This window comes from Mesoplodon bidens, assembly GCF_964165515.1.
Source record: "Mesoplodon bidens genome assembly, chromosome: 7".
Taxonomy (NCBI): domain Eukaryota; kingdom Metazoa; phylum Chordata; class Mammalia; order Artiodactyla; family Ziphiidae; genus Mesoplodon; species Mesoplodon bidens.
The window spans coordinates 14,914,548-14,940,134 of record NC_138164.1 but is presented as its reverse complement, the minus strand read 5'-3'; the positions used below and the strand labels follow the sequence as shown (position 1 = coordinate 14,940,134).

Here is a 25,587-nt window from a genome sequence, read left to right as displayed (position 1 = left end):
TCCCCTTAGAAGCTCCTTGGTGGGAGTGGTAGAGGCCAGAGCTGCTCACAGAATTCCTCGGCTCCAGGCTGGCATTCCGACAACCCTATAACCCCAGCACATGAGGACCACCTGGAGGGAGAATAAAGCCTAGGGATCCAGGCTCCTTCACGGGCTCGTTGAATACCAGCAGGAGGCTGTGAGTGGGAGGCTCTGAGAAGCAGGGTGGGGTGCCCCGTGATGTGGACATGGGACTGCTTTCTGAACTGTGAGTCTGTGGTGTCTCCCCTGTGCTCAGAGGTGGACATGGGCTCGTTGAGCGTGTGTGTATGTCCATTTCCACTTCTGTGAAAGAAGCTGAGGCTCAGATCACCTCCATGGCGGTGATGACAAGGGACCTCTTCAGGGTTGATAGTCCACAAGGACTCTCCTCCTGCCCATGACTCCTAGCATTTCCCCAGTACATGGCCTGAATGTAAGGGGCATGGATGCTGCATAACCAAGGGATTTATCTCTGGAAGCCCTGCTCTGGCCACAGTCATCTTTGGTGAGAGAGCAACTCAGTCAGCTGTGAGGGAAGCAGGGTCAGAGCAAGATGCTGTGGTGGTGAGAGGTCAGAGGCTGGCATGGCTCAGAAGACACAGTGGTCGTGGCAGTCCCTGTGGTCCTGGCCACCATAAAGCTGTTTTGGCCACTTGTTTGGGGGTGTTGCACAGAGGAGGGCATGCTGACCACCAGCCCAGCCCATAAACACTTTATGGTGTCTCTCATGATCTCTCTTCGGGACCGAACCTTTTAATTTATTGCACCATTTAGCAGAGAATGGGCGCTGTGTGAAGCTGGAGCTTCTCTGCTTGTGCAGCACGGAGATGGGGAAAGACGCTGTAATCCAAGAGTGATGTGGGCAAGCTGCCTCGTTACCACCACCCTGTCTCTGCCCCCGAGCCTCAGTTTTCTCATCTGCAAAACAGAAGAGTTGGATGAAGTAATCTCTAAAGCCTGACGCTGATTTTCCAGTTGTAACAAGTCTAATATTATAGGAATATTAATAACTCACTTCAGCTTTTTTAATGCAACCCCCTCTTCTCAGGAAGGCCTTCCCTGACCACCCTATTTAAAATTGCAGGGCTTCCCTGGTGGCACAGTGGTTGAGAGTCTGTCTGCCGATGCAGGGGACACGGGTTCGTGCCCCAGTCTGGGAAGATCCCACATGCCGCAGAGTGGCTGGGCCCGTGAGCCATGGCCGCTGAGCCTGCACGTCCGGAGCCTGTGCTCCGCAACGGGAGAGGCCACAACAGTGAGAGGCCTGTGTACTGCAAAAATAAATAAATAAATAAATAAATTGCAAACCACTCTTCCTGCCCCTTGGCACTCTGATTTCCACTCCCTATTTGACATGAGACATCTTTTACAGATTTCACGTTATTAACCATTTCCCTAATAGAATGTAAGCTCCCCAAGGGCAGGCATTTTTGTCTGTCTTGAGCACAGCTGTGTTCATAGAATAGCACCTGGAATATAGTGGGTGCGTAGTTAACGGCACTGAATGAATAAACAGATACTGCTTCCTCCTCCTCCTCCTCCTCCTCCTCCTCCTCCTCATCGCCAACACCGCCACCACTGTGGTCGCTGCCTGTCCAGTAAGGAGGATGCCTGCTCCTGTGCTCCCGGCTCCCTCTGCCGAGGAAAAGGGCTGTTGGCAGCAGCATCCTTGGCATTCCCTCCCCCCAGTACATTTGGCAATCTTCCCCTACGGAACCTGTTGTGCCCCCTTCCTCTGGATTCTGGTGTGTTCCTTCCAAAACTCCACCTGTGCCAATGGCAGGCATCTGGCCAGAGGGTTGGCTCTCTCTTAAGCCCCCTGATCATAGAAACCCCCAACACATTCTCTAGGGTGGAAGGGGGCCTCCCCGAAGGCTCCAAGCACATGGCAGGGACTTGTTGAGCAGCAAGGGAGGCAAGAGTGTGGATGAGGAGTATAGGTACTAGGGAGTGAGGGTGCGTGTGTGCGTGTGTGTGTGTGCATGTGTGTTGGTACTACCTCTGGGTCCTGGCCTTACTGAGCATGGGCAGAAAGCACTTCATGCCCTTGTTTTGGCTCCAGAGACTCAGATGCCTGGGTGGAGATGTTCCCTCACTGAGCCAAAGCCAAGAAGCCCCACTTGCAGCCCTGCCTTCTTAGTTACTTAAACATTCGGCCTGCGTGCCCAGAGATGCTTTTATGCTGCATTATTTTTCAGCTACAGAGGGCCCTAAAGACACCAAATCTAGGTTGGATCTCTGGGTCCTCCTCTTGGCATCCTGCCAAGGATCACTCTGGGTGCCCAGAGACAAGCACTCACCTTCCCCACAGCCTGGCTCTCCCCTGCCAATCACTGTCACATGCACCCAAGCCCAGGCAGCCCTTGAAGCTTCCTCACCCTCTCTCCCCTTGACCCTCCTGCCTTGCTGCATCACAACAGGCTCACTTAGGTGACATTGTCTATGGTAGCACCTGCAGCCACCTTTTGTGGCTCAGGAATGTCGCTTCACAGGAGGATACAGACAGAGGGAACATTTGTGTATATGCAGCTGCATGTGTGTATGTGTGCAAGTGTGGACAGGCTAACATGTGTCTATTTGTTGCATGCATGTGCATACAATGTGTACAGTGCCTCCATGCGTGTGTACTCATGTACACAGGTCTCTGCACATGTGTGTGCATGCATGTGCATGTGTGTCTGGTGTGTTCTGCTCTCCTCAGCTCAGTGTGTGAAAAATTCATCAGAAGACAAGCAGTCCCAGAAGGAATGGAGTCAGGTTTTTCCAGCTCATGGAGCAGCGTGGGTTTATGCCCCGCCCTGCCTGTGGGCTCTTGGCCTCACAGAGAGATGGGGGGTAGGACTTCCAACAAATCTCAAGCTTCTAGTGCCCTGTCCTGCCCCCACTCACCCTTTCCTACACTCCAGGTCTCTGCTCTGATCCTCTGGGTGGGACGCACGTCCCAGCCAGGCAGCAGGAGTGGGGTGGAGAGTGCTGCCCTTGGGCCCTGTCCCTCTCTCCCTCAGAGTCGGGGCCCCTTTCCACGCCCAGGGGCACCTCCTCCACCCTCCTCCTTGAGTAGCTCTTAGAACACACAACAGCTAATCAAGCAGCATGCTCATAATCAGCTCTGATGGGTTCTTCTGCAAAAGTGCATTCTAATGAAGTGGGGAGAGGGAGACTGGGAGAGAGCGGGGATGATGGGTTTAAGCTTTCGGACAGGCAGGGGCACAGGGTCCCAGAGCCTTCATACAAATGCTGCTTCTCGGTCTGGAGAGAAAACAAGTGACTATAGCCCTTCTGGGGCTGGATTTGCAGACCCTGCGGGTAGGCAAGGGGCCATGTGAGCACACACGCCTGTGTACTATACACACACATATGCTCCTGCTTTTGAACTCCAAGCTCGTGCTGTGTGCCGGGAGCCACATGTGCCCAGTGTAGGGGCTCTGCCCTCTGAGATCTCTCTCACACACACACACACACACACACACACACACACACGCACGCACGCGTCCCTTTCCCTCTCCCAGGGCTGGGAGACACGGTCGCTCAGCACAATCACAACAGACCCAGCGAGTCGCTGAGACGGAATGCATCCGATTCAATTCATTAGGACTGATCGCTCCCTGAATGGGGTTGAATAATTGATGAGCAGAAGCAGCTTTCAGGATGTTCCGCATACTCAGGGGCTCGCTGGAGCCTTGTTGTTTATTTATTTTTTTAAGCCAACAAATCCGGCCAAATGCTCGCTGGTGCAGGAGGGTGAAGGGTGTAGATCAAAGGTTAGACGTTTTAATATGTGATGTTTACACCGTCAGCTCTCGGTCCACGGCTCGTGACAGAAATGGATACAGGCGGCTCACCCCGAGATGTTGGGAACGGGAGGCAGGCTGGGGATGGGGCCTGGGGGCTGTGAGGTTCCTGCCGGCACAAGGCCCCTGGGCTGGGCAGAGGTTGTAGCCTGAAAGGGGGGGCCAGGATGCCCCTCAGCCTGGCTGGGGCGCAGCAGGGGCGGGGAGCAGCGAGGCAGATGCTATTAGGGTCTCCTCTCTCCTCCTCAGGCTGGAGATGGACCACAGAGACAGCCCGTCCCCCAGTTCTCAGGCTCAGAGCCAGGCTTCCCAGAAAGTCACTCCAACCCAGACTAATGTCTCAGTTTCAGCTCAAGAAACACACACTGTCTGGCGCTGTGACAGGTGGTGGATGCACAAGGGCGCATGTGACACGGCCCCAGTGTGCCGATGAGAGTGAGCCCTGGTGACAAGGAGCGGAGGGGCGAAGCACTGATTGCACGTTTTGCTGCTACCTACCGTTTCTCCAGCTGTTCTCCTGACACCTGCCCCGGGAGGTCCCATCTTCACTGCACGCGTGAAGGGGCCCAAAACAGAGGCAGCATCTGTCTCCCCAAACCTTTCCTTCCCCCAGACTCCCCTCTTCCTGTCCACAAGGCCTCCACTCCATCTTGCTTCAGGAGTCTGGGGCCCCCTGAGGCCTTCCGCCTGTGCCAGGGCCCCCTTCCAGGCCCGGACCCCCCGGCTTTCTCTTCCTTCCCATGGGCCCTAGGGCACAGGCTGGCCCCCCTCTCCGGGTTCATGTTGTCCCTTGGGGATATGCGTGAGCCCTCCCTGGCTCTTCAGAAAGGGACATAAGCCCCTTACCCAACATGGCCACCACTGACCCAGTGACCTTCCACCCCCGCTGCCTGGCTTTCACTGACCTCTCCTTAGCCAGGCCTGGCAGGCGCCACCTCTCCGTCCTGCCTCCTAGGTGACCAGGCCACCCTGCCTTCACCCACCGTCCAGACAATCTCCAGGCCTGTCAGTTCCAAAGAATGTATTTGGGAGGGAGCTTCACACCCCCGCACAGCCCCTAAACCCAGGGGACAGCTGTCGTCTAGTCACGAATTCATTTATTTGCTCATTTATATGCATTCATTTGTTTAATCCACAGACATTTACTGAATGGCTGCCGTGTACCAGGCACGGTGTTAGGTAGCCCCGCACAAAACACAGACCTCACCCAGGTGAGCGTGGCGGGCCTGGGAGGGAGGAGGATTTTAGGGACCAGGCGGTGCTCTCCAGGCCTCCAGCTGCATTAGCAGGTGGAAGGTCCTTGCCCATCCCATAAAGCAGCCTCGGCCGGCCAGTCTGCGCCCTGGAAGGGAGTCAGGGCCCCCAGCATGTGCACCCTCCACCCAGCCTCCTGCTGCTTCTGCTCTCTGACTCCTGCCCCTCTCCTACCTGTTGGTCTCTCGTGGGCCCTGCTGAGTTCTGGGTGGTTCCATGCTAACATCAGGGGAACAATATAGCCTGTCACCTCTGACCTGGGCCTCTTGCCCCGGTGCCACTGACCCCTCATGCCCCTGGGGCCAGTGCTGTCTTGACTTGCAGCCCACAGAAGGAACTGGAATGTAGAGGTACCCGTGGCCTTCTTAGGTGCCCCCTGCAATCTCCCCCTCCCAGCCCCCAGCAATCTTCCACCCTCCCAGCCCCCAGCAATCTCCCCCCTCCCAGCCCCCAGCAATCTCCCCCTCCCAGCCCCCAGCAATCTTCCACCCCGCCCCCTTTTTTCCAAACTCCAGGCCGGAGCCCTCTCTTCCGTGGCTTTCCACTCCCTCAGGGCTGCCTGCTGCTGCCTGAGTGGCTGGCTGAAGAGCGGCCCACAACCCTGGGTGACCAGGAGGGCTCCGGTTCAGGCTGGCAGCGGGGGGAAGGCCTACCTTTGACGGCCACGTGGACGCTCTGGCTGATGGAGAGCTGTGGCTGGATGAGGACGCTGCACAGGTACTCCCCCTCGTCCATGCCCTTCTGCACATCAGTCAGTTTGAGGGTCCCGTTCTCGAACACCACCTGGCGGTGGTTGTCGGGCAGCAGGAGAGCATCCTTATACCACTTGATGGAGTAGTAGGGGTAGCCGATGACCCTGCAGTTGATAAGGGTGTCCCGCCCGGCGACAGCTGTGATGTTCCTCATCGCCCGGATGCTGGGGGGGCCTGGGCAGGAGTTGGGAGGGAGGAGGAGAGGAGGGGCGATGGCGCGGTTAGCCAGGGACCACTGGGCGCTGCCCCGCCATGCTCTTCTCAGTTGCTTGGACTCGGAAACTCTTAGGAGATGGAAATTTGGCAGGGGGAGGGGGAGGCCTTTTTTACAAGACTAAAGGCAGAGGGCTTCCCTGGTGGCGCAGTGGTTGAGAGTCCGCCTGCCAATGCAGGGGACGTGGGTTCGTGCCCCGGTCTGGGAGGATCCCACATGCCGTGGAGTGGCTGGGCCCATGAGCCATGGCCGCTGAGCCTGCGCGTCCGGAGCCTGTGCTCCGCAACGGGAGAGGCCACAGCAGTGAGAGGCCCGCGTACCGCAAAAAAACAAAAACAAAAACAAGACTAAAGGCAGGTTGGAACTGGGGGCTTGGAACTGGGGGCACCCATGGTCTCTATTACTAGCTTCAAATAGCTGCAAACAGACACATTTCATTCATGCCCCGAGCGAGAATCCATTCCCCTAATGGGATAGGCTAGATGAGTGAACTGAAGCCTCACCAAGAAGTTACTGGGATTTGGGAGGGCGAGTCCTCATTTATGAGGAGATTAAGATTTGGGGGTTAAAATGGAAAAGTAGAGATTTTGTTATTTTCATTTGATTTGCTCATAATGGTCTTGTACCAAAAGGGATCGCACATACATTAACTATTTAAAGGACAATAGGAAGGTCTTCAGTGGATGATTTTCTTTCAACAGGTAAATGTGTTTTGTGGGCCCCTGAGAAGGGGCTATAAAGAGGGGCTCTGACCACACTGGCGGAGGGGAGGGAGTGTCGTCACCTGGGTCAGGTAGGAGGATGGCCACGTGGGAATTGCAAAGGGGGCTCAGAGGCCACCATGTAGGGTTAGTGCTGGCTTGGGTACATGAAACTCTGGGCTTCCAGCTCCCCACCCAGTAGATGAGGGGCAGGACCAGGCATCTCCCACGACCCTGCAGCTCTGTCCCCTTCCAGTTCAGAGAGGGCGGGAGGGTGGCCAAAGGGAGGCAGCATTTCTCATGGGTGGTCGGACACCTGGCACAGGTGAATTTAGAGTGAACCCCCGCTCCCCTTCCCCGTGCCCACGACAGCCACCAGCGCCCCTAGTCCGGTGCCCCTTCTCTCCCACTCCCCTGCGCCTCTTGTGCTCTCGTGTCAGGGCTCACTGGCTGGGTCAGATGAGGACCCGTCTGACGTCACAGGGCTGCAGAGAGCTTCCGAGGATCCTCTGCTCTCACCACAGCAACCTGGAGACCCGAGGCACGGGGATGGTCACCCTGAGGACTCCTTCCCCCTCTCTTGAAGGTGCTTGCCTTGGGGCACCCTCACCCAGCCTGAGTTCCCTATTCTTGATGGCTGGGGTCTTGGAGGGTAGCCAGGGGAGGTTGGACTGAGGGATGCTGGTGCCCTGGCTCCTGGCTGCTTACATCTCCTGGAGTATTGTGGGAGTGGGATACAGCTTTGGTGGACACCCCTATCAGAGGGCAAGCCTGGCCCCACTGCCCCTTCCTTGTCCCTGGCCTTGCAAGGCCCTGGTGGGACTGTAGGCGCCAGTGGAGTGCTTAGGGTACCTGGGGCCAGAGAGATTGATGGGGAGGAACGGGGTGGGGGGCAGGATTGTGGGAGGGGTGAAGAGGGATGGGGAATGGGAATGCAAAGGGGGCGAAGTGTACACCACACACACACACACACACACACACACACACACACACACACACAAGAATGGACGATGGGACTTGTGGAGGGCAGGGAAACGGAGAGAGAGAGGAGAGGGACCTCTACTAAAATCAAAATGACGATTAATAATAAGTACTAATCACCACAAGAAGAATGGTAACCACAGAGATGGCAAAGGAACTCAAAAGCCTATTCTGATATTTAAATGTAGACAGGCACCTCTTACGTTTATTCGCGCCTGATATTCAGCACTGCCCACCGAGTTCCGTGCCGTGCACCGGTACACGCCCCCGTCGCGGATCTGGGGCCCCGTGACATTCATGTGGCTGATGGTGGTGCCGTCGGACATGGTGTACTGGCTGGTGCGGTGGCTTCCGTCCCGCACGATGGGCTCGTCGTCCAGGGCCCAGGTGACGGTAGGGGGCGGGGCGCCCTTGGCTGCGCACATCAGTGAGAACTGCTCCCCGGGGTTGACCACCTTCTCGCTGAAGGATGAGACGATGCGGGGCGTGCCGTCTGCAGGGAGCGAGGAGCCCCCTTAAGGGTCACCGAGTCACAGAGAGACCATCCCCCCAGGCCACCCCACCTCGTCATGGGGAGGAGGCAACGAGGAGGACATAACAATGGTAAAGCACTTCCGCGTACTTCCAAGATTCACGTACCATCCGCAAAACCCTGTTTAGTGCACGTGAATGAAGCCTCCTGGGTTTGAATGCTCCCTCAGCTACCTGTTAGCTCTGTGTCTTTGGGCAAGTTACTTAACCTCTCTGAGTCCTTCCATCTCCCCTCTGTGGAGGATGGAGATAATGGGGATAATGATTATATCCTCCTGGATAAATATCCTCCTGGTACTGATGCTGTGAGGAGTAAATGAATTAATGCATTAAAGATGCTTACACAGCACTTCGTAAGTGCTTAATAAATGTTAGCTCCTCTCAACTTTTCCTTTTCTGCCTCTTTCTCCTCCCTTTTTAAATAAAGCCATAGAGGCTCAGAGGTTAGTTCTGTGTGGAACCAGGACCTGAACGGTCCAATTCCAGCTCTGATTCGAGTGGGAGGGGTGCTGGTGCTGTAGCTCTGTTAGCAAAAGCCTGAAGCTTGAGCCTTAAAATGCAAGCTGCCCAGGGGCAGTGGTGGTGGTGGGGTCTGTTTGGGGGCTTAAGTCTTGGTTAATGGAATAACCTTGGACAGGACAAGTAACCCCCCAGGGCCCCACTTCCTCCATGGATCATCATCATCAACCCTGGCCATCCTCCCACACAGGATTGCTGTAAAGGATTAAAATAGGTGCTAGATCCTTGAAAAAGTCAAACACCAAAACAAACATACAAAAAAAAGCAAGGCAAATGTAACATGGCACTCTACATCCCACCCACATTTCACACCAAAATGCTGACGTTAACTCAGGCTGCCAGTCCCTGGCCCCATTTCTGAGGGAGACCCTCATCTCCAACCTGGGGAGAGCCTGGTGCCTGGTGGAGCCTGGTGCTGCCTGGCGCGGTCACTGCCTTTGGCCTCTCCTCTGCCTCTATCCCCAGCCCTCCCTCTCCGGCTGCCCCTCCCTTCCAGCTCATTGCCCCTCTCACCAGCCTCATTCTCCACACCCAGCTCTGAACTGGCAGGCACCAGCTGTCCTGTAAGATCCACCAACGGCATAGGGGTAGCCCCCAGAGAGAAAATGCACTGGGTGGGAGTAGTCTGTTCCTGGCAGGGGAGTAGTTCAGACAGGAGGTCCCCTGAGATGAAAGGCACCCATTTCACACTAGGCTGCGCCCAGCTGATGTGTTTCCTCATTGGGAAGAGAGACCAGGGATAGGGCAGGACAAGAGGAGGTAGGGGCTGAGGAAGGCAGTTTGCTGGGCACTGGGTGAAGGATGAGGGCTTAGTTTCGATGGATGCCCAGCTCTCATGCCCCACTTGCCAAGGAATGAGGACCCCTGGGCTGTAACAGTGAGACAGATACCCGTGGGGTTTGCCCAGGTTTGGTGTTTTTATTATCACAGTAAAAAATCCTTGGAAGGAACAGGATTATGGGAGCAACAAAGGAGCTGGGGAACCACTAACTTTGTTGGTAAGGATAGGGCCTCTGCTAACCCCCCCTGCATCTTTGTGCAAATAAGAAAAAGGTGTCTCCTCTGCATGGTCACAGCCCAGTGTGGGTGCATGGCTTGGTAAGTGGAGTGCAAGCTGGATTTCAATCCTCACCCTCTTAGTTGGGCACCTTGTGTAGTGAATGACACGAACAGCCATACACAGGGGTTCTGGGTGAGGAACCTTGGGGGGTTGGTAGCTTTAAAAGGAGAGAGAAGCAGGTAGAAAGCCAGGTCCATGGTAAGAAACAGGGCCTGCTGTGAAGAGAGCTCAGGCAGGGAGAGGATGCAAAAATCCAGAGGTTCCCAGCACCCTTCCAGAGCCTCCAGGAGACCGAGAGCCTTTGAGGCCCTACTGAAGGCCCTTCTAATAGTGACGTTCTAGTAATTTGGAAGGGCAGAGTCAACAGAGTATGGCGGTTAAGAGCCCTGAGTTCAAACCCCAGCCCTCTTCCTTAGCAGGGCTGTGTGACCTTGGGCAAGTGACCGAAGCCTCAGTTTCCTCAACTGCAAAATGGTTATTATTAAAAAAAAAAAAAAAAAAAGTATCTCCACACAGGGCCCTTGGGAGGATGAAATAAGATAGTGCATCTGCCTGGAGTGCTGTGAGTGCTGGATGAATGCCTCCTGCCTCTGGCCGGGCTGTAGGAGTCCTGAACCTGCCCGTCTGCCCCAGCGGCCCCAGCTCACCCTCAAGCACGATGATGGCGAAGTCCTGGGCGGTCTGGGCTTTGCGGGTGGCGAAGCACTGGTAGGCCCCGGAGTGGCTCTTCTGGGCCGAGGTGATGAGCAGGGTCTCGTTGCTGAGCCCGCGGATGGAGATGGCCTCGTTGGGCAGCACCAGCTCGGTGTTGCGGTACCAGCGAATGGTGAACTCCGGGGAGCCCGTCAGGGCGCAGGAGAGGATGACGGTGCTGCCAATGCCGGTCTTCAGCTTCTTTGGTGTCAGGGTCACATGAAGAGGGTCTGCGCCAGACCAGGCAGGGGAGAGGCGAGGGAAAACGGGGAGGAAAAGAAAAGAAAAAGGACTCCCTGTGAGTGGAGTGTGGCTAGGAGTGAGCTGTGGTCACAAAAGGCCCCAGGAGTCAGGAGGCCCTGATTCTGTCTCCAAGACTCCTTGTAGCAGGGGGGACCAGGACGAGCAAATTCCTTTCTCTAGGCCTCAGTTTACTCATCTGTTAAATGGCAGGGTGAGGCCAGGAGATGTCTCTACGTCTGTTATTCTGATGGCTTGTGCTTTCCTGATGTGGCCCCTTTGGCTGGGCGGGGCTGGGAAGCTCCCTTTGGCTCATGAGGAGGATGGGAGCTTGGCTGGTTCACTGTCCTCGCTGTCACCCACCCTAGAAACCAGGGAGGCACCCGTGGCTGAGCCACCTGTCTCCTGTACTTATACAGGTAACCACTTGCTACCTTCTGCTGGTCTGACTTCCTTTATATGCATCAGTTAATCCCCTGCTCTTCATCCTCACCACCCCTGTCCTGCTGCAGGCCTGCAGCTCCTGACCTGGACCCATGCAGTACTCTCTTCTCCCTGCCCCCCTTTTCCCTATGTCCCGCCATCGGTTCTCCATGCTGCAGCCACTGCCCTGTTCTGAACTTCCACGGCACCCAAAAACTCAGCGTGGCATTCAAGGCCATCAAGGCCCTTGGGGACCTGGCGCCCTTCTCAGCAATGCAGCGTCTAGACCAGCAGCCTGCCTGAGGTTCCTGCACACCCAGAGTCTCACCTAGAGCACTCTTTGCCCCCTCTACCTACTTCCTACTCATCCACATTGAACTCAGGTGTCACCCCTTCCAGGAAGCCTTCCTGGACACCACTCCTCTCCCAGGCTGGGTTAAAGATCTCTCTTTGGGGGCTCCCTGTGTGTAACTAACACAAGACTAAGGTCATGGTCTTCTAATCACCACTTTGTTTCTATCTCTCCCTCCGGACTCTGAGCCACTTGAAAGCAGGGCGGTGTCCCTCATCTTTATGTCACTACTGCTGTCTGAGTCAGGTTTATCGCTTGACTGGCTGGCTGGCTGGTTACCACCCCCAAGCTGGCCTCTCTCCCTTGATCTCCATGGGCTTGGGGTTCTGTACAGGAGCTTGAGGCCTGCAGGAGTCTTGGACCCCCAGAGAGGGAGCTTGCAGGAGATGGGGTCATGGCAGGCCCGTCTGGGGGGGCACGGTCAAAGCACACACAAGTCTGCTCACACTGTGCTTTCCCTACTCACTACCAGAGCCTCTGCCCGCTGTCCAGGAAGTGTCAGTGCAGCATGACGCAGGTGGCATCCTGCTTGTCCCGGTCACCAGCCAGGGCTCTCGGGGCCCTGCCAGCCGGCCGCTGCCTCCTCACTGCCCCTGCACGGGCTAGGATGCGTGGGAGGCTTGGGGGCAGAATGATGCGGAGTACGGAAAGCACTGCTTTCCTCGCCATGAACCTGGCAGAGAGGAGCTATCGGAAGGATGGAGGACAGAGAAAAGCCAAGTCACTTCCCTTTGAACCTGGTCGTCCAGTCAAGCCCAGTGTGGGAGAGGGTGGGGAGCTGTCTCAGAGGAGAATGAGGTGTACCCTTCCACTCAGGGGCGGGGGCAGGCGGTGCGTGCACACAGCTGTAGGCAGTTACTTATTGTGTGTCTGTGTGCGTGCTCTAGGATGAGAGTGTGTTACGTGGAGGAACGTGTGTATCTGTGAGTGTATATGGGCACCATATATGTGTGCACGTGTGTACGGGGAGGTGGGCATGTGAACTTTCAACACATCTGCGTGTGTGTGTGTGTGTGTGTGTGTGTGTAAGTACCTGCCTGCCTGTCTGTCCTGAGGCAGGAGCTCTGAACACCAAATTACTTGCTAATTTTCTAAGGATTTGGGGGTACGTGGCCCTCCTGACCTGTTCCCTGAGAGAGTGCGTGTATATGAATGTTAGTGTGAGTGTGTGTGTGTGTGTGTAGAGCAGGAGGGGTTGAAGGTAATTCTAGACCAAACAATTTTGGCCAGTGCTTAGGTCAAGAGGGTTCTAATCCTGGTCCTTCTATCTGCCTACTCTGCGGTCCAGGGTTTGTTCATACGAGAGGACCGCCCCTTCCCCCCAGGCCTTCAGGATTGTAACCTAAGCATTTGTATTATGAACTGTTGCTCCCAGAGCATTTCTTGGGGCTCTTTCTGCTCTTCCAGCTTCACAGTGAATTCTCAGGGGGGGGGTCTCTTCCCCACACTGCAGATAAATGTGCTCCAACTGTCAAGACCCCCTTGACTATGGGGAGGACACTGGGCCCATATCTGGGCTGAGGGCGACTGGACAGCAGGCCCAGAAGGCCAGGAGCGGGTGGGCTCTGTGTGGTTCTCTGGTCCACCTGAGGGTCCACAGACCTGCAGCTCTGTGCCCATGAGATAGGTGGTGAGCTGGGCGGAGAGCATCTTTGGTCAGTCTTAACGGCAGAGGGGCCCCTTCTGCAGGACGGCGATGGGATCACCTCTGGACAGCCCCTTTCTGCTTCCCAGGCCGAATCCTTTACAACGCCCTCAGGTGCAAAGTTCAAGGACTCAGGCTGTTGCTGCCCCACAGGAGTGAGATCCCACAATCCTGGGTCTCCAAATCTCCAAATCCCAGCCCCACGGCTGCCAACATCTTCCCTGCAGCCCCGAGAGCAGGGAACTCGAGGGAGGAATGGCGGGGGTGGGGCGGGGCAAAGGATGCCCCTGGGTCTCATAAATCCCCCTCCGGGGTTCTTTCCTTAGCTTCAGCCCCTCTGCCTCGACCTCTCTGCCCTTCCGGCAGCTCAGCAGCAGCAGGGGTCTGCGAAGACCTCCTGCTCTCCACACGTGCTCCCTGGACCCTGGGGCTCTGGGATGGGGAGGAACAGGAAGCACCAGAGTTAATGCCCAGCCGGCAGGTCCTGGAAAGGCTGCCTTGGTTGTTTACCTCCAGCGTCTGCCCTGATCACTCAGTACCTCTATTAATTATCGCTAAATATTCTGCATGTCGCCTCTGGTGGGTTCATATGTCCTCTGATGGATTCACATCAGCACTGTTTCCTTTAGTATAGACTGCCTCCTCCCAAGAAGCTGAGAAGTCCCGTGAGCTTAGCACATCACCGTCATTGTCCCTTTTGACCCTCGTGACCTCTGGGAGGTAGGAGGGCCAGGGTTATTATCCCCTTTGACAGCAAAGGGCACAGAGGTGATGCCCAGGGTTATATGATTTTCCCAAAGTCAGCTACTATCTGGTGATATCAGAACCAAAAGGCAGGTCTTCTGATTTCAAACCCAGTGCTTTTCCCAGGACACCAACCTGCCTTCCCCAACCAGGGGATCATCCCCTGGGGCCGGCCAGAGGCAGGGGCGGCTGCCCCCATGCCCCTCCCCACCACACGCAGTGCTCCCAAAGGTTACTGAAGCTGGAAGAGGGGCTTCCCCGCTCACCGATGACTGTGAGGGTGCCTGTGGCCTCTGCTGAGCCGAAGGTGTTGGTGACCTCACAAATGTAGGTGCCACTGTCCTCGGTCCGCAGGTCACTGATGGTCAGCCCCATGATGTGCTTGGTCCAGCGGCTATCAGCTGGGAGGGGTCGGCCATCCTTGAGCCAGCGGATGGCAGGGATGGGGTAGCCGGAGGCGGTACAGGGCAGCTCCATGTTGTGGCCGGCCCACACCTCCTGGGAGTGGAAGCCGTCCAGGATGGTGGGGATCGACTCGGCCGGGTCTGGAAGGCAGAGAACACGAGAGGTCCTGGCCAGCCCTGGGTGGGAGCAGGAAGGCAGGCCCGCAGAACTTGCTGCCCACTGGTGTCCAGAGTGAATGATACCCAGTGTGGGAGGCTCACTGTGTCTCCCTGTGCCCCAGACTCTGGCCGAAATGCTCCTACTCGGGCCAGACAGAGGCCCTGAGAAGCACGGCTGGGAGCAGGGGCTGGGGGAGGAGAGGATATGGTGGGCAGACTAGGCTGGAATGACAGACAGACAGACAGAAGGGAAAAAGGGAAACAGCAAGGGACACAGGGAGGGAGAGACTTTCATACAAACAGTCCCTGTGACATGAGAATCATGCCATCTTGGGTTTGCAATTCTGGTCAGTCTCAGTCTGGGCCTGTCAAGGATGGGCATCCCTGTCCCCTCCTGTCTCCTCCCACCTGCAATCTGGGCAGGCTCAGAGGGGGCAGTGCCTTTCCACTGGGGCCCAGGAGGATTCGGAAGTTAAGCCTTCCACAGAACACACTGGCTACCCCAACGATGCTTCTGGTTTTTGCATTCCCAAACCTAGAGAAAGCAGCGACTGTGGGCCTGCGCCCTGCACTGCAGGAGGCCTAGGCCCTCACGGGTGGGGTTCTGTGTGTGATGCCCGTGTTACGTGAGCGGCGTGCTGGCCGCTACCTCAGTCTAGTTCTCACCCTAAAAGGCCTCTTTGTGTTTTCTGCCCACCGGGGAACTTCCCCTGATGTAAAACTCCCATAGGCTCCCTCTACCTACATATTACGATCCACACTTCTTATCCTGAATTAGGCCTTCTGGGATCTGTGATCTCACGCCAACCAGGTCCCTGGCCTGGCCTGCCTCCCCCCAACCCCTTTCTGATCTCACCAGTTCCCCACTCAGGGCATGCTGTCAGCACGCTGTCCGCCAGCCTGCTCTGCTTGGCCAACTCCTACTCATCTTTCACAAACCAGCTTCAACGTCACCTCCTCTGGATGCCTCCCTCAGGCCACTTTCACTGGATTCCCATAGAGTTTTCCTTTTCTTTCATTTTATTTTCAAGCAGCCTTTTCTTTTTAAAGAAAAAGAATGAAAAGTGCAAATATGCACATGACAAAACTTCAGAAAGTAGAGAAGAGCATACAGTGCAAAGGGAGTCCCCCCTCACCCCTGCACCCAGCCACCCCGCTTCCCTCCCAGGGGCAACCACTGTCGCCACTTCCCCCCAGGCCCTTGCCAACAGCACTTAGCACCAGGCCATGTATCCGGCTCCCCTGGAAGGCCGAGAGCTCCTCGAGGCAGTACTGATCCCCTACGGCATCTCCACGTGCCTGGCACAGAGCAGGGCTGCTGAACCATAAACGGCTGAGGGAGGGTGAACAGGGGCACGTGGGCATGGGGTGGGCCGGTGGTCTGCCTTTTGCACATGGCAGAACTTTACAGGCTCGTGGAATAGTAGAGCTGGCTTAGGGACTCGGAAGGCACACACAGATGAGGACCTGGAGACCAGAGAGGGGCAGTGACCTGCTCAGATCACACTGCAGAGCCAAGATCCGGAACCAGGTCTCTGCCACCCTTGTTCAGTAAATGGGGTCTGAGACGGAATAATCTAACCCCGGATTCTGCTCCAGAGTGAACCGTGAGAGTGCTGACATCCCTCCTGGCCCTTCTTGACTAAATGGGAAACTTCCTCTGTCCTCAGCTCACCCGCCCCCCTGCCCCCTTTGGAGACAGGCTGAGCTAGGAATGCTCCCCACCCCCTGGGGAAAGAACTTTCCAGAAGATTCTCTGCTCCTTCCCTATTGTCCATGGCTTCTCACAAGGAGCCTGAGACTGGGAATCAGGAGACCCAGGCACCAGTCGGCCTGGGTCACTGATAAGCCGTGTGACCTTGGGTGAGTCTTATGATCTCCCAGAGCCTGAGTTTCCTCGTGTGCACGTGGAGGTGATACCACTGCTTCCAGATCTCCTAAGGCTGTTGTGGGCAACAGAGCAAAATGTGTGTCAAAGAGCTCGAGTGACACTAACCCACCACACAGACGTGCCCGGCGATTACTATTCTACCCCGCCCGCCCGCCCTCCCTCCCTGCCGGCTTCTGCGGCCTCTTCCGCATCCTGTGGGAATGGTTGGGCTAAACAAACCCGGTGCCAGGGAAGAATTACTCAATGTGACACTTAATTGATGCAAAATACACAAATTCCGTGGCGCACCGCAGAATTTACAAGTGGAGGGGCCCATGGGGCAGTGGAGGAAGGGCTGGGGGTGGGGATGGAATTAATCGCCGAGTCTCAGGCGTGAAATTAAATTCTGAGGGAAAGAAACCTCTTTCATTACTCTGGAGCAGAAGTAAAATGCTGTGGCGTGTATGGTGACAGCCTGGGGGGATCGGGGGCTGGCAGGGCCAGTGCAGGGCTGGGAGACAGATGGCCTGGTCCTGAGAAATCTCTGGGGGTACGCTGGGGCTGGGCTGGCGAGGGGTAGGGGGTCAGTGTGCCCCGGGGTCGGGGTTGGGAGCTGCTGGGACCTCTCCCAGCTGGCTGAACAGTGCTGCTCTGGAATATGACTTCTCCACCTGGCTCGGCACCCCGTGAGCTGGGGAACCCTGGTCCGGTCTCTCAGCCTCACTGGTCCCTGGTGCCGTCCTTTATAAGTGCAAATGATGGTGCCTCTTCCACAGAGCTAATGCCCATGACAGCACTTGGCAAACTCCAAAAAGCACCTCGATGTGACGAAGGGTTATTAGGTTGTATTTTTAGGGGGCTCAGACTTTTCTCACAACTGCCTCCTCTTCAGAGAATTAACAGAAAAATGAAAAGTCCCTCCCCGCCCCCGCCCCCGCCCCCTGAGATGTAGTAGGAATAATAATCCAGCGACAATAGAACAACAGTAACAACGACCACAACAAGCAGAGCAGGTACTCTCTACTGAGCCCTTCCTATGTGTTCGGCCCCACGCTAAGCTTTTTACACGCGGCACCCTATTTAATTCTCACAACCCCAAGGAGAACATGTCACTCCCATTTCACAGATGGGGAAGCTGAGGTTTGGAGACATTATTGATTTGATGCCAGGTTGTACAGCTAGTGAGTGCTGAGGCTAAGACTGAAACCTTGGTCTGATTCCTGAGTCCTTTTTCCAATACATCTCACTCTCTCCTTCCCCCGTCCCTCCCTATTACTTAATCAAACACCTGGTGAGAACTGAAAAAACCACAGGTGTGGTTGCTGCCCTCATCCAATGACCATCGATAAGGCACTGCTGCCCCTTCCTCTTGCCTTTGGACCTGGTGAGGAGGAGGGGCAGCCATCCCTTGGGGTGTGCCGGGCTCAGACACCCTCAGCCACCAGGTGACTTGGCAGGGCCCAGCTCTGCCAGGACACCCAGCTGCATCTCCCATCCCTGATTCCAGGGGCTGGCCCAGAGCTTCTGGCCAGGGAGGGATGACACCCTTCCCGACCACCAGCCCCGGGAGCTCACAGGGTTCTGGCCACTAAGGAGAGAAACATCTCAGTTGAAAGCTGCCTTGGGACTGACCCCTGCCCTCAGCTCTGGGAGTGGATCTGAAATGTGAGGCTGTGGGCGGAGGCCTGAGCCCTCCTGACACGAATCTCCTTCTGCACTGCCTCGCTTGGGTATCAGTTGCATTTTTGCCGAGACAAGCTGCTTGTAGATTGCCTTGTCACATCACATCACATCAGGGCCCGCGTCACTCCTGGGGCCCCTTCCCCTCAGCTCCCCTCCGCTCCTAACGTCTTCCACCCTGTCGCAGTCATCTTGTCTATCCTTGTCTCTCTGTTAGGTTTCTGTTTTTCTCTGCCCTATGTTTTTCTCTCTCTGTGCCCATGCCTCTCCCCTTTTGTCGTCCGGCTGCCTCCCTATCTTTGCTTCTCCATTTCTCTATCTGGGCTTCATCTCCGAGTCTCTGGTAGCATCTCCCATTCTCCACGTCCCCACCCGCCATCCCCAGCTGGTGGGCAATGACAGCAGAAGGATAAGGCTTGGCATATCCTCCAGGTTAAAGGGTGCCTTTTTTGAGGGACAAGAGTGGAAGTAAGATTAGTAGGATGAAGGGGCTAAATATTCGTGCAGCGGAAAGGAGCAGGCCTGCAGGAGGGAGGATTTCTGTGCCTTTCCCACATCGTATGAAAGGCATGCAAATGAGATGCAAAACACGACACAAACAAGTCCCTATAATCTGGAAGGTAACCACTGACACGTTTGGGAATTGGGCTGCAGATGGCAAGGTCTAGCCACAAAGGTGGGGCCACACAGCACAGCCCCATCTCCTCCCCACGTGACAGCGCAGTTTCCCTTGGCATTGATTAATTCCACAAATATTTACCTAGCACCTACTATGTGCCAGGCACAGGGCCAGGCTCTGGAGACACAAGGGGGAATCAGAGAGCCCGATCCTCACTCTCCTAGCTTCTGCTTTTCCACTCTTGACCCCAAATGCACCAGGCAAATAAGAGGGGGTCCTGGAGAGAGTCACCTGCTGGTCAGGGTTAGTCCTCACCAAACCACAGAATGTCAGACGTAGACAGAATCTGAGCTGTCACCTAATCCAGCTCCTTTTTGAGAGATCCAGACACACTGAATGATGTGGTGGGGGCTACAGTTCATCTCCCTTCCAAAAGCCACTCTGATCCCACCTCCACAAGAGCAGAGATTTTCAAACTGCAAGTCACAAATGGTCACGAAGTTATGAAATCCATGAGGTGAGGTGCGTCCAGCATTTAGATAAATTGAAATGGGATAGAATAGAATAGAAGATATCAGAGTGCATCGCAGTGCACGTGGTAGGAAATACCAGCGTGTGTCGCATAGGTTATGATGTCTGTGGATCACTGTCCGCAGTTTGAAAAGTGCTATTCCCGAGAGCCTTCCTTGAAGAGCGCCAAGTGCCTTTCTTTCTTCTGTGACTGGGGCACGTGTGTGGTGTTTGATTAGCCCCTTCCATGAGGGTGTGCAGCTGGAGGATGCCGGGGTCAGGGGGCTCAGTGTGAATTCTGGCTGTGCCTCCCACTGGTTAAACAGTTGGGGCAAGTTGCTTGGCTTCCCTAAGTTCTGGTTTTCTCACCTATAGAAATAAGGAGAGCAGTGCACACCTGACCAGGCTAGTATAGTGCCTAAGATACAGCACATAAGTGAAATTTCTGGCACACAGGGGGATTCAGTAAATATTAGCTTTCCTCCTTCCATAAGGAGCTATAATCACTCCAGAATAAAAGTCCTTTATTTAATTCAGAGATTTTTTTTAACCTTTTGCTTGCCTACTTTCAAATGTTGTGAGGTGGGCTATAACAAAAGACATACATGTATTCAAAAATAGATAGAATAGAATCCTAAAAAATACTTAGGGACACAAGGAAATACAAAATCTCCCTAATCCAATCCAATCCAAGTGAATCATTGCTATGTTTGCATAGCAGATTGTATCTATGAACTTCCTGGCAGCAAAGGCAAAAAAGGAAAGAGAGGATGGGTTCCATATCCCTCATTATTTGATAAATGGTAAAATAACAATTCTTCAGGAGAGTTAAGCTTTCTCAGGTATAGACTCCTGAAAGAATTTAACTGTAGAGTCCTTATATGAAGGATACCCAAAACCAAACTGGACAAGGTCTCCCCGAGTGGTTTCTGTACCTGTGTTCTTTAATCTCCTTCTCTGAATCCCCTGAGCACACAGCAGACTCCCTGATCAGTGGTGCTGACATGCCCACCCAGTCCCGAGGGTGGGCTGGTGCCCTTCCTCCCCAGCCTTCTCGCCTACCTGTCACGGAGAGGCGGGCCCCGTTGCTCTGCCGGGTCTCCCCACTATACTTGTGCTTGGTGATGCAGCGGTAGGTGGAGAGGGCGTCCTCCTTCTGCACGTCAGAGATGTACAGCCCGCCATGGTAAGTAATAAAAAACCTGTTTTCTGGAGACATAATCAGGACACAGTCGATTACTCCTCTAGCTGGGCACACTACCAGAAGCAACTTGGGCCTGCAGGTGGCCTTCTCCTAGGCCAGGACTGCTGCCCAGGGGAGGGGAGGTGATGGGGAAAACAAGGGGGTGAAGCTGATGTAGTGCTGAAGGCAGGGGGGCATCTCTAACCGATGAGGATTTTCTATGTACAAACAAATAGAAATTACAATGATTATGCCTTTAAATGTAGATACTTCAGCTTTTTACAGGAAGATGTTGGGTTTTGGAGTCAGACTAAGATCTGGGTTCCAATCTGACTCTTTTACTTATGAGCTGTGTGACCTTGGGAAAGTTACTTAACCGCTCTGAGCCTTATCTGTGCAACAGGGTGCAAATAATCCTTCATAGAGTATTATTATTATTAGAGTATTATTATTATTATTAAAAAATAATAAAGTGTCTGGCACACAGTAAGTGCTCACTTAGTGACTATCAGTCCTCACCTTTCCCATCTCTTTGCAAGAGTTTGCAAAGCTTTAATGTTCATTGCTTGCTTGTTCTTACAATTGTTTGAGGTGTCATCTCCATTTTAAAATCACACAGCCAGTAAGTGGATCAGAACTCAGGCCTTCCGGCTCCCAGCTCTCCCTTTGCACTGAGCCTAAACACAAGCCTAAATCCCTTTCTCTCAGTTTTCACCATTTATTCACCCAAGAAACAATTATTGAGGCTAAGCTAGGAGTGGGGGCGTGGAGACACAGATTTACTAGGAGTGGGGGCGTGGAGACACAGATTTACCATACTAATTCATCATACAGTTTTTGATACCATTCTGTTCAAGGCAAAGGTGCCAGCACTGCGCCCTGCACGGTCTCACTGCCGTGACAGCGTGAAGCAGAAAGGACAGAGTAGTTTCACCCATTTAGCTGATTACGAGACAAGACCACACTCCGAGGTAGAGTGGATTTTCTCGTCCAAGGTCCTAAGGCAAACCCTGAACTTGAGCTAGTCAGGGCTGATTTTAAAAGGGGAGAATGTGGACTTGAGGGTTGGGGAGGGGCTTGCATCTGGCTTTGGGACTCTAAGCTCATGGTCTCCCACCCAAGACCCAGCTAGACTGAGATCGAGAAGCTAACCTAGGGTCCCTCTGCCTGCTCTCTAGGGGCACAGCTGCTTCCCCAGGAGGGCATAGCAGACCCCGGGCTGCCATTTTCACCAGAGGGGGCATCAGAATCAGGACAGTGAGTAATGACTTACAAGAAAGCTGCAGGGGAGAGGGTAATGCTGACCTCATACAAAGGACCTGCTAACATTGGACTGTCAGGCTTTCATAAGGAAACATTTTGGGTAGCCCCATGTCCTTCAAATCCTATTATTCTGAGGTCTGCTTCCTCCCACCTGGGTGCTGAGTGAGCCCTCTCAACCACTGACAAGAGCCCTGGTACTGGCTCATTCTCCTATTAGGAATATTCTGTGGTGTCTCATCCCTCCAAGCACAAGCACAAGATCTCAGCACCAGCAAACAGAGACCTCACCAAAGGATACTTTCCAACAATGAAAGCTGTAGAACTGCAGGGTTGAAAAGCTGAATGTGCTTGACCACATCTTTAACAAAGCTCCTCTGGTCTTCGTTTGAATACCTCCAGGGCTGGGGAACTCACCACCTCATTTAGTGGCCCATTCCAAAGTTGATAGCTCTGACTTTGAGAAAGCTCTCCCTTGCTCACAATTGAGCTCCATGGGTCCTGGTTTCTACTTGTTGGACCCTTCCAGAACCAGCCTAAACCTGTGTTACTGACACACTCCCTCACAAACTGGAAGGCAGCTATCATGCCCTTTGACTTTTCATCAGGCTAAGCAGTCTTTGGATTTTATTTTTTAATTGTTATTTAGTATGGTTTTAAATAACTTCATCAATCTGATTGATCTCTCGCTTAATACACTTTGGTTTATCTACAAATCTCTGAATTTTCCCTCCCTCCCTCCCACTCTCCATCCTCCCCTCTTTGTCTCCCTCCCTCCCTCCCATCTCCTTTCCATGTATCTTTGTCCAGGACTAGACCTGCTGTGTGGCAGGCACTTTGCCAAGTGGTGGGGATCCAACTGTCAGCTTATCTGACCAGGGTGGAATAGAGCAGGGCTACCAACTTCCAGCCTAAGCTGCATTAACTTTTTAGGGGAGGTTGAGTGGGGGTGGGGAGGCAGACCCATTATACTACTGCTTCATACTCTGCCTGCAACTAAGGGCCCTGGTCGTGTGTCTGCAAGCTGCTGCTGGGCCACTTTCCTTCTCTCCATCCTTGGACACCTGGCCATGTGGGCCCAGGTCCAGGACTTCACACGGATCCCTGCTGAGTGGCATCCTGTTGGGATCTCCCTAGATGAGCACTTGGCCAGCTGGCAGCCTGCCTGGAGCCTGTGGACCCCTGCCGCCCCCTCCAACACGCAGACCACACCTTGTAGACGCCAGCTCAGTGCTGTGGGTAAAAGATGAAAAGGAAGCAGGAGGGAGCCAGGCCCTGCTGCCAGCAGTCAGAAGACCCACGGGAAGCACAGAGAAAGCCTGGCTCCCCCACCAGACTCTGCATGTGCCGTTTTGTCTCCATGTTGTGACATCCCAAAGTCAAATGCGGAAGCTCTCCCGTAATTTATTATGTAACTGGGACTGGAATGCAGAACTACTGGAGGGTGTTGCTGCCAATCAGAAGTATCAGGACTGGAGGCGGTGGTGGCAGTGGGATTAGGAAAAACAGGAAAGACCCTAAAATCAACCCTAGCAACCCACAGGTGCTCCAGCCTGGACAGCTAGGACCCTGTTATCGCCAGAACGACGCTGACAACAGTGCACTTGGCCCTAAGGAATTTTAAGCTGGGGAGGGGTGCTGCCGTGCTGGTGGTGGGGAGCTGGGGTTTCTATAGCAACAAGCAGCTGCTGCATCTGATGTTTCACATCCTTCATTGTCCTCATTTTCCCCCTCCCTTCCCCCCTTCTTGTGCATATTTAATTGCAGTAACATTTCCGGATACAGTGTATCGCTCCCGAAACAAAGGCAGGCCACAGCCAGGGGGATGCGCAGCAAGCAAGAGGGGAAGGAGAAATCAGGGGTATTATGTTAATCCCCACTGGGGGGGACTTGTGCAACATCAGTTCTGCATGTTTGATGAGAATCAGATGATGGGCCCTGCTGGGGAAGGAAGGAGAAGGGGGCCTGTGGAGTGAGAGGCACACGGTGTGGAGAGCGGAGGAGGCACAGGGAGCTGGTGGGGGGTTCAGAAGGGCCAGGGCTCCAAACACGGCTGGCCTCCAAGGCTGGCTCCAGCGGGGCGCCCTGGCCGTCTGGCAGCCCATCCTCCACAGCCCAAATGGGACCAGCTATCCTTGGACTGGGTAGAGGAGCCATTATCCCACATCTTGTTTCCTCCTCCTCGGGGCAGGCTGCGTCCACCTGGAGGAGGACAGAGTGGCAGCCAGGACCACACGTCCAGCCCCCAGCCCGAGGCCATTTGGACACGTGCGTCTGGGAACATTTTTGGTTGACACCATAACTTGGGGGTACCAATGGCATTTAGTGGTCAGGTTAGAGCAACAGCAACTATTCTACCCCAAATGCCAACAGTATGCCCATGGAGGATCACTTTCTTTTAGACTCTAGGACCAGGATATGGAACTGTGTTTAAATGTAGACTCTGCCACTGGCACTGCCTGACTGGTGCATCTCAAAGTCTGCAGTGTCATCTGTAAACACGCCCGCTACCAGAGAAGTGCTGCGCATGGTTAATGAATCCTTTTCTTGTTTTTTGTTTTTTGTTTTTTTTTTTTTGCGGTGCGAGGGCCTCTCACTGTTGTGGCCTCTCCCGTTGCGGAGCACAGGCTCCGGACGCGCAGGCTCAGCGGCCATGGCTCACGGGCCCAGCCGCTCCGCGGCATGTGGGATCTTCCCGGACCGGGGCACGAACCCGTGTCCCCTGCATCGGCAGGCGGACTCTCAACCACTGCGCCACCAGGGAAGCCCCTTTTTCTTGTTTTTATTATTACTCAAATACTCCAGCCTGCTTCACTATCCTTTTTCCTGGTGATCTGGAGCACAGCTCTCCTTTTTTTTTAAAGCTAAATATTTATTGAGCACCCATTACATGTTAGGCCAAGGGCTTTAGGAACATTATCTCATTTAATCCCCACACCCCTTTGAAATGGTTATTATTGTCGTTACTAACCAAAGCACAGAGAGATTAAATAACCCACTCACAGTCACACAACTAATAAGTGGTAGAGCCTGGACCATTAGTCTACTTCCTATGCTTTTCCAAAGCTCTGTGCTAGGCTGACTCTCCTAGAACAAGAGCACTTTTATAGGGACACACGTTCAGCTGGACTCTGCTTGACTGCTTCTGTTGGTGGGGTCCTCACTTCCTCACCAAGGAGCAGTCATCCATTCAATTCAGTTTGGCTCCATTTATCGTCTTTGTGGAGCATCCCTAGGGACTGAACTGGGCTCCATGGAGAAGTCTTGAACTTGGTATCCGCCCTCTGGGATTCCACAGTTAGAAGAGAACATTCTTCCACCAGGAAAGCTTTGGCCTTCAGTGTTGAGGGCTGGTGAAGGGTGGGGAGGGGGCTCGATGGAAGCCATGAGTGAGAAGAGGAGGATGAAGAGGTGCCGAGCCACCCAGCACTGGGGGACAAGCCCAGGGCCGGGACTTAGGAGGCTGAGTTGGAGCCCTAGCTCTGACACTAATGATGGGGTATATACTGGGTTAAATAGTGTCCCCCCAAATTAATGTCCTCCCAGACCTTGTGAATACAAATAGAATCAGGTTAAAATGAGGTCATACTGGATTAAGGTAGATCCTAAATCCAATCTGACTGGTGTCCTTATAAGAAGAGAGAAATTTGGACACAGGTGCACACACACAGGGAGGAGTCCATGTGAAGATGGAGGTGGAGATTGGAGTAATGTATCTACAAGCAAAGAAAAGTCAAGGATTGCCAGCGACCCCAGAAGCCAGGCAAGAGGCAAGGCAGGATCCTCCCCTAGAGCCTGCAGAGGGAGCAGGGCCCTGCCCACACGTTGATTTGGGACTTCTTGCCTCCAGAACTATGACACAATAAAGCTCTGTTACTTTAAGCCACCAGTTTGCGGTAATTTGTTAAGGCAGCCTTGGGAAACGGATACAGGGTGACCCTAGGGAAGTCCAGTCCTCTCTCAGGCCCTCAGTTTTCCCAC

At 54.3% G+C, this 25,587-nt stretch overlaps 1 protein-coding gene across 1 annotated transcript in view; it reads right to left on the bottom strand.

Moving 5' to 3' along the window:
* Positions 1–25,587, bottom strand: part of DSCAML1 (DS cell adhesion molecule like 1) — a gene marked incomplete at its 3' end in the record, with an annotated part of 343,503 nt that overhangs the window by 80,373 nt on the left and 237,543 nt on the right. The window contains exons 4-8 of the mRNA XM_081238516.1: positions 20,226–20,372; positions 14,188–14,466; positions 10,472–10,747; positions 7,911–8,207; positions 5,720–5,992 (exon numbers count right to left, since the gene is read on the bottom strand). Of these exons, the coding sequence (XP_081094642.1) occupies positions 5,720–5,992; positions 7,911–8,207; positions 10,472–10,747; positions 14,188–14,466; positions 20,226–20,372 (1,272 nt within the window). The remainder of the gene's footprint in view (positions 1–5,719; positions 5,993–7,910; positions 8,208–10,471; positions 10,748–14,187; positions 14,467–20,225; positions 20,373–25,587) is intronic.